An 8,671-nucleotide genomic window follows, 5' to 3' on the forward strand; every position below is an offset into this window, starting at 1 on the left:
CACATAATGATTATAATAACATTTTATAATCCAGTTACCATAAACATATTTCATGTTTCACCCGCTTTAAATATAAGTGTTGAAATGTAACCTACAGTCATTGTTTTTAAGAACATACTTCCTGACAATCTGTATTTGAATATCAGGCTTGGTACCAAACTCAGAAGATATTTTATTTTTTGTATATTAAGGCAGGCAGAACTCTAGTAATATTATATAAATTTACTCAAGTTATTAACATAATCGGTGAATTAAAATGGATGTATAAATTGTAACATTGGTAGCATGTTACTATTATGTATTTTTCTCATTTCTCTTGCTCTGTATATATATTTTTTATTGTAATTTGAACTGAATTAGATGATTATATGAAGAATACTTGTTTACTTTTACATGTTACCTTTTATTCCTTATGCTTCCTAAAATTAGTTGCAGCATCTCGGACATTGTAAGTTTTGAAGGTTTTGTAAACTGTTAAGCAAAAGTAGCTTATTCTGATTTCTTTTCAGCTGTTAAAGTGTCAGTATACCATTGAAGACTACTATATTTTTGGATATGACGCCATTTAATCCGACAAAAGTACAGAGAGACTGTCTCCATGTGTTTTCAGGGTCAAAGATGTGTTATCCAGTTTACCCTTCCTTGCTTGCTTTTTATTTTGCATATATTCAGTCCCAATGGAGGAGACAGTATGTTACAATGAATGGTTGGTGAGCCACTATTGGAATACCTGGTGTCACGTTCCGGAAGTGGTACACTTGAATACACTCTTCATTGGAAGAACAGTGATTGCACATTGTTCTAATTGCAACTGTAAACTTGTGGGAGTTGAGAGATGTTTCCTGTCTGTTGTGGAGACAGATATGATACACTTCTTTATGATGTCACTGGGCAGATAATATTAAAATGTATCTTAGAGAAATAGGATGGGCTGCTATGGACTGGATGAATCTGGCTCGGCTTTTTGAGTAACTGCACAATTTGTGGATGCTCAAAAAGGGCATATCTCCTTGAAGTTAGTTTAGTTTATTATTTGAGTGAACATTTTTCGTTCCTTGACCAGGAATAAGACATGAATCTGTTACTATTCATGCAGGTGCCTTTATTACATTGGATATCTGCCTGCCTCTGATATTATTATTCACTTTCTCAAGCGATAGTCTCAGAAATTAAAGTTAATGGGTGGTCCAGCATGTATAAATGATGATATGAAGCCATTCACATTACTAAATGATAAGTTTACACTTTTAAATGCAAAACTAAGATAGTGTGCACAGATCACACTCATTTACTGAAACTGTTGCTTCCATTTCAAAGATGAGAAATTTAACATGGTGGATCCATCTTCGGGGTTGAACTTAAAAATGGAGGTACAGAGTGTCTCAAACTTTTATATCAACAGACTGAGCCAGACAATCTGACAGTCACCAGTGAAAATTTCAAAACTTGCATGAGCTATAACATGTCTCAAATCAGTTGCTTAAAAGAAGTGCCTGGACAGCAGTGAGACAATAAAATTGGCGTCACGTTCTTCCCTGGCGCAACCATGTTCGTGATCTACTCAGTTGCCATGCTGGAAGCTTGAAATTTTTAGTCCAATATGCTATTTGGCCTTACATAGAGATGGCAAGGATGTTAAAGATAGCAAGTTCATTTCTATAAAAATGTGAGAGGTACACAGTTACTTCTTTTTATGCCATCTTTGCAACAAACATTGGTAGGCTGCATTATGATTAAGAAAACTTAGTGTGTGAATCCACATTGTTATCTGTCCATTGTTACCAGTGAGTTGTCTTACAGAGCATGCAGACATATGCTGAAGTTTACAAACTACTTTTAGATTTAATCTCATTTTTAATGCTATACGGAAAGCCCTTTTGGATTTGCAAGATTTTTAAAATCATATCTTGTAAAACAAATTAGTGATCCACTGAATAGTTTATTTCAGTGGTAATATATTTGCCTCTTATCTATGAGGTAGCTATTTTATATGCTGGCCATTAAAGTAACTGTTCTGAGAATTTTCACGGTTTTATTCTGTTGTGGACATAAGTACTAAAATAACTTGCTGTAATAGGCTCAAGTGCTTTATCTATCTTTACCCTTTCATTAGTCATAATTGCCCTCACTTCATTGGTGGTATGTGAAGCAGTATGTTAGTTATTGGTATTAAGTTTCTGATGCAGAGTTGAGATTGATGGTGTGCTTTATAGATCTTGCTTTGGTATGTGTTGACAGTTAATTTTCTAGTTGCATTAGATGAGGTGCAGTAGTTTGTATGTGGGCTATATCGGTGAACCAACATCATTTGCGTTTAGGCGTACATACCAGTTGCTTGACGTACCTGGTAAGCTCTAGAAGGAAAGCAATAGTTGCGACTGTATATCCTAAGAACAGAAAGTAGAAGGCCGACTGAATGTGTAGCAAGGTCAGTTGAGTGTATTCACCAGCCAGCAAGTCCATTTCTGTGGCAGAAGCTAGAATTGCAGTAAATTTGATATTGTCTGACCAGTGCTCAATGACACCAGCGTCCATCAGTTGTGAAACAATGCGATTTAAATAATCCAGAAAGATGAAGCCCTTTGTAACTGTCATGAGTGCCAACTGGATTGTGAAGATCTGATCAAATGAACATACCAGTGGCTTCCCATCACTGCTAGTGAATTCAGCAGCAATCATGTAGTCTGTAGCAATAGCAGAGCCCATGAAGGCAAAATTATGCGTAAAGGAAGTTCTGTTGAGGCATTCCCTAAAGCTTTTGCAGTTGTGTGTATGACGGTAACGATCACCAGACAGGTCTGTTAGGAATGGTTTCCAGCGGAATGGAAAACCAAATTCCATGCCAGAGTTGAAGACTTCGTCAGCAGAGGATAGCTGGTGTTGAAGACCGGGATCTACCAAGAAGCTTGTTAGGTACGTTTGGTAGACAGTGTTCATTGACATACAGAACAGCACCCACACAAGCAATACAACTCTGATGGCAGCTATGCGTGGGGGGTTGTTTGAAATAGACTGCTCCAAGATGACTGCCCAGAAATTGAAGAGGCACTTGATTAAACTGGTATAGGCATGGTTGTTTGTTGACTGTAAGGAGAATCGATTGCTTACCGTCACAGCCTGCCACATGAGGAGGGCGAAAACAATGTAGACTGCCAAAAATGACAGCCAGAGGGATGGGGAGAACACCCTGGTGAGGCTCATCCACCGGGGGTAAGGCATGGCACAAGGAATGTACCACCTAATTTGGTCAATGAAGTAAGGAATCGAACATTCTATTTCGTTTATTATATGACATCTATAATAAGAATAGGCTGCCAGAAGGTCTGCTTGACCCCCTATGACCTGACCTAATCCTCCTGACCATGATCCATTGCCATAAGGCAAACCCCAATGCTCAGCATGTGATGGTTCGAGGTAAACAGCAGACATATTTCCCTTGCGAACGATCTCGTGCAGCAGTCTTATTCCTGTTCCCTCATCAAATGTGGTGCTTGCTGAAGATTCTTTCATCACAGAAGGTTCAAACTCAAAAACAGAAACTGTTACAGGGCAACCATGAAAATTCGTGGGGATTTTATTTGGAAAGAGTGGTATGTTATAATGAAATTTTCCATTACCTTTACTGTCAACAACCCATTGATCCAGAAGAACAGCATCTCTAACATCTGCACAGTGACCAGGTGGTTGATACGGGAACCATGTATACATCTGTAGTGCAGGAGCAGTGCCCATTGCATTACTGTGCTTGTTCGGAGTGGGAACCATAACCACCGCATTCACGACTCTGCTTAGCCACAAGTCTGCAAAAATATCTGCAGCTAGCTGTTGCGTTGAATTTTCTTGCATATGTATTCTTTGTAGAAGTACTGCAAATTTAGCCCTTGGATTCCAATCCCAGCTGTTACTGAGTTTCTTTATCTGGTGTGATATGTCTGTGACTACAGCTTCATGATCATGATATGGTGATATTATAATGTAGTTCCCATGTTTCCTTGGTAATACCTCCTTTTTGCCTGATTTATTTTGTAAATGAAGCGATAAAGACCATATTTCAGTTTCATGCAAGTCTTGTAGAAGTTCCTTCCAAAAGTCAGTTTCCAAATAAGGCATAGTTATTTGTGCACTTTTCTTTACTACTGTCCCATGTTTCTCTGAAAACCAAGTATTGTCAGATGCAACCATTATGTCACTCATTGGTGTGAAGTGCCTCATTGCAGTGGCATGTAGACATTGCAGCATGTGATGATTCACTTCTTCCGATGATTCCACTAAAGTTGCCAGTAATGGGACCAATGCTATTGCCATGTTAGTGTTCAGATAGAACATCATGTTGTGTTTTTTCAAATTTGTGTTATGATATAAAAGCAGTAACTGAGTTAATTGTTGGTGGAAAATACTTAATAAAACAAAAGGTTTTCTAGAGTTTCTCTGCATTCATGTCAAGACGTTTTTGAAGCAGCTCTTGTTTAGTACTTTGTATGAATGGTGATTGTGTAAACCACTTTTGTATTTACTTTATACTTCTCTTTGTGAATATCATATTAAAGAACTCAAGAGCTTCATAAGCCTGTGTGATGTATGCATGAGAAATTAATGGAATGGTGGAGAAACAAAGCAAGTTGATTGATTTTTGGTTCATCTATCAAAAGTTTTCTTTTTGGGGGTGATATTTAATAACGTCAATACCTTGACCACATGCCATAGGATGATAGGATGGCTAATGAATTGGAATTTTGATGGAAGTGGCTTTAGCCTAGTAGAGGTACTATCATTGAATTTGCCTGGAGGGAGAGTAAACTGTGATAGACCTTTCAGGATAGTCTGATTGCGAACTTTCTGGAACCGTGCTCCTGTCAAATGCAAGCCTAGAGCGTTGCCTGTAGATGAACTTGTTTGGTGACACCTTTTCAGTTGGAGTGGTCATTTGTGAATGTTGGATTTAGAAGCGTGGAATGAAGTGATTGTGGTCTTAAGATACTTTGCCAGTATTTCTACCCAGGGGCTGAATGAGAAGGAGAGATACCCCAGACAAGCCTCCTATGACCCGTTTTAGAATGTGGTTCTTCAGGAGCAGTGCACATGGCATCACACCATTCTTTTCTTTGGAAATTCTCCTATGTGTGTGTCGCAAGCACTCAAATTCTGAGTATTCTGTGAAGCGGAAAAAATTCGTTCGCATGACTTTACCCTGAACCCTCAACATTAAATTTAATTGAAGTCTTCTCAGTAGTTTTGCAGATGAATCGAATTAAGCCTATTGCTGTAAAGGATGGTCTCACAGGTCATTACTTTTTAACATATGTGGTTAACATGAAGGAACATACAGGCTTTTGATTTTGCCTGATTGCTCTCTTGAACTTGCCTGCTGTGCCTAGGAAAGTACATGTGATTTTCCCTTTGTATTAATCTAATGTATGTGTGTGCTACTTGTGATTGTACTGAACTGAGTATGTCCGTGACTTCCTGTATGTTGGTAATATTTTATTGCTCCTGTCAGAACTATGAGAATGATGAAATCCTGCAAATAGGATGAGTTTTATGCTCTTTGAAAATGATATATGCTATAAGAACCATGATAGTTCATGTGTGGCCTTAGCATGAGTGGTATAAATAAATCATTGAGCAGGTCTGTGTTGAAGAGTAGAAATGTCTTTAATACAGGTGGCCAGAAAGTAAATTGACGGTTTTTATAATGTAAATTTGTTTATCCATTATATATATATAAAACATTACGAAAAGGTTAACTGAGAATGTGCCATTTTCACGTGCGCTTTCTTCAATTAACGATAGCTGTCAAGCGTCATCTCTGGGATAGCACGTCCAAGTATACCACAGCCGCTTCCTTCCAAATCCCTTCTAATTCATTGTTCGTTTATTGTTTGCCATTGGACGTGGCAGACATACAGTCTGAGGTATTGGCTGCGTCAAAATAAAAAATTTCGTCAAATTAAAGAGTTTTTTTCAATTATGAAGAAAGCAGTCTTCTGGGATTTGGCACCGTGTATATGTGGTGTTAACCGACGTTTCGGAGGAACGTATCGCCCCCATCTTCAGGGTAGAAGAAAAAGTATAAGAAATCTGCAAGCGACAACACCGTGAGAAACGGTAAACCGAAACGTCGGTTAACACCACATAAACACGGTGCCAAATCCCAGAAGACTGCTTTCTTCATAGTCACCGCCGTGAAAGCCTCAAATCTTACATTTTTTTCAATTGTTTGCGGTTTGGCCCGTATTTAACGAGGTGAAAATAAGTGATGAATTTGACCTGCAGGAGGAGCTGTAGCTCCCCTAGAATCCTGCCATAGAAATATCTGCCCGTCTTACAGCACATAGGTATGAGGACCGACGTAAGTAATTCACTGATATTTATAAGTTCGTCTACATTTCGTACTTCGTAGCCTAATAGTTCGTTGTTTCATATGTAGTTTTTTCTATGTCATATCTTAAAATAGGCCCCATTTTTTGTATATCATCCTTCAAAGTGATTCAGCTTTTTGACGCTATATAACCTGTGAAGGTGAGGAAGTTTCATAGCCAAGAATTTAATTTCCGGGTATACTGACCCAGTATAACTCCTCGTCAGAAACATGAAATATAAGTCTTATCATTTCAATTATCAATTATCTTACTAGGTGGAATGTGAGGGACTTAATATATTGTTTTGAAACTGCTGTCAATGGGAATGACAATTTTTCTGAAGGTGCAGATAACAGGTTTCAGTTTCTCTATTCTTACTATGTTTCTGTCTTCAATGGAGTTGTAAAACTCGTCCCATATATGTGACCAGCAGAGCATAATCAACTGCTAATCCTTCATTTACGTGTGGGAACCGATGAGAAGTATACAATTTTGAAATAAGATTAAGGTTCTATTGGGCATCTTCTGCATAGAAAACACGTAAGCAGAGCTGGAGACTGGAGTAGAGAGTAGACGTCGTTCGCTTAGCTGCAGGGCTCTCCGCTTTATTTCCCAAATTGCTAGATGTCATAACTGTTGGTGTCATCAATAATAGACATAGGAACAAAGTGAGGAGTCTGTCCAGCAATAATTTCCTTCAAAGTGTGTTATCTCCTTGGGCTTTCCCATTTTCCTGGAGCATCTTTTCTCTTTCTGAAGAGGCATTTCTATCCCTGAACATAACGCAATAAATCCCGGATCAATCTAACCAAATTTACGCCCAGGCACGATCTCTAACATTAATCACCGCTGTGAGAACCGAATATCTCAATTCTTCAAAATTCGGAATGTACGTATTACAATATGACAGGTTCAAATGTATTTAAATGTCCCACCGACAGAACTTTGTACTACAACAGCGGAACAAGGGACAAGGTAAAGTATCACTGAATGCTTGAAGGTTAGCTTCGTGAAGTTCGTGAATTCTGTATAGCTTTTTCAGTAGGCTATAAGGATCGCTTTTTGATAATTATGAATCATACTGTCAATCACTGGATTTTCCACCTTTCATTTACCTGTACAACATCTCGTGTAGCATCTTCAGGATACCACCGCAGAGGGTAACTGTACAGCTATAAAATAATTTTCTTCAAATTTTCAAATTGAAATTCAGTATTAAGTACCTTAATGATACTTCAACCATTAGATTACGTGATAGTAAATTCTAAAGCTTATGCATTGCAGATATTATGTATGAATTAGAATCATTACAGGATGTAGAAGTAGAGATTCATGTAGAGAATTATTTAAGAAATTAAAAATTCTACCTCTTCAATCGCAATACATATTATCGCTTCTCTTATTTGTTGTTTACAACAAAGATAAATTCAAATTAAATTCTGATGTCTATAACATGAATACTAGACAAAAATATAACTTCCACCTACCCTCATCAACTTTATCAGTATATCAAAAAGGAGTCTACTTTACTGGCATAAAAGTGTTCAACAATCTGCCACAAAGTATTAAAAACTTGGGCAATGATACTAAAAAGTTTAAATCAGAGTTAAAGAATTATCTACATGCTCATTCCTTCTACTCTTTAGATGAATACTTCAATGTAAATAGAGAATGATGTAAAATTAAGTTATATTAATTTTTAAGCTAAAATTGCCTGTACTTATGTATGTAACCTTTTGACTTGTTCTGTATCCAAAGGTACTAACCTACTTAGGATTTATAGAATGTAAATAAATTCAATTCAAAATCCAATGAAATAATGTGGAAAATCTGTTATGATCAGTTTGGTAGGAAGATGAACTGAGTATGATAGTTTCCTATTTCTATCCCAGTGTACCCTTAGATGGATTTAAGAAAGTGCAGAGAAGCTGATGTAGCAGTCAAAATCGAAGCAAGGTTATTTCTAAGGAAAAGTCAGATGTGTTACAGCAGAATCAAATTCAGTCAGTATTCTTTACCAATTTCGGTAATATAAATCTTATTTTGAAGGTTACATTTATGTACCACTGACTAAAAGAAACTCCATACATTTCACCATGAATCGGTCAAAATATCTTTCTTTTTATGGTGTGAGTGTTAAACATTGTATCATGATTTTCCAGTCTGTAGCAAACCTAATTACTACTGAACGAAAACTGCGTGCCACTTTATGCCATAGGTTTTAGGAAGGAGATGCTAGACACATGGGCATTGCTAGGATCTTTCCCTGTGAGAGGAGCCAGAATATTTGAACATGATCCTGTATTGAGTGA

At 37.4% G+C, this 8,671-nt stretch overlaps 1 protein-coding gene across 1 annotated transcript; it reads right to left on the reverse strand.

The window, feature by feature from the left end:
- Nucleotides 1-1,294: 1,294 nt before the first annotated feature.
- LOC111873568 lies at nucleotides 1,295-4,329 on the reverse strand. Its single transcript, XM_023868382.2, has one exon. The coding sequence runs from the start codon at nucleotides 4,327-4,329 to the stop codon at nucleotides 2,305-2,307; it is 2,025 nt and encodes a 674-aa protein (XP_023724150.1). The 3' UTR covers nucleotides 1,295-2,304.
- Between the last annotated feature and the right edge of the window lie 4,342 nt (nucleotides 4,330-8,671).

This window comes from Cryptotermes secundus, unplaced genomic scaffold (assembly GCF_002891405.2).
Source record: "Cryptotermes secundus unplaced genomic scaffold, Csec_1.0 scaffold631, whole genome shotgun sequence".
Classification (NCBI taxonomy): Eukaryota; Metazoa; Arthropoda; class Insecta; order Blattodea; family Kalotermitidae; genus Cryptotermes; species Cryptotermes secundus.

What these genes read in the sequence shown, in the direction of transcription:
- LOC111873568 (XM_023868382.2), bottom strand. Translation starts at nt 4,329, where the DNA reads ATGATGTTCTATCTGAACACTAACATGGCAATAGCATTGGTCCCATTA.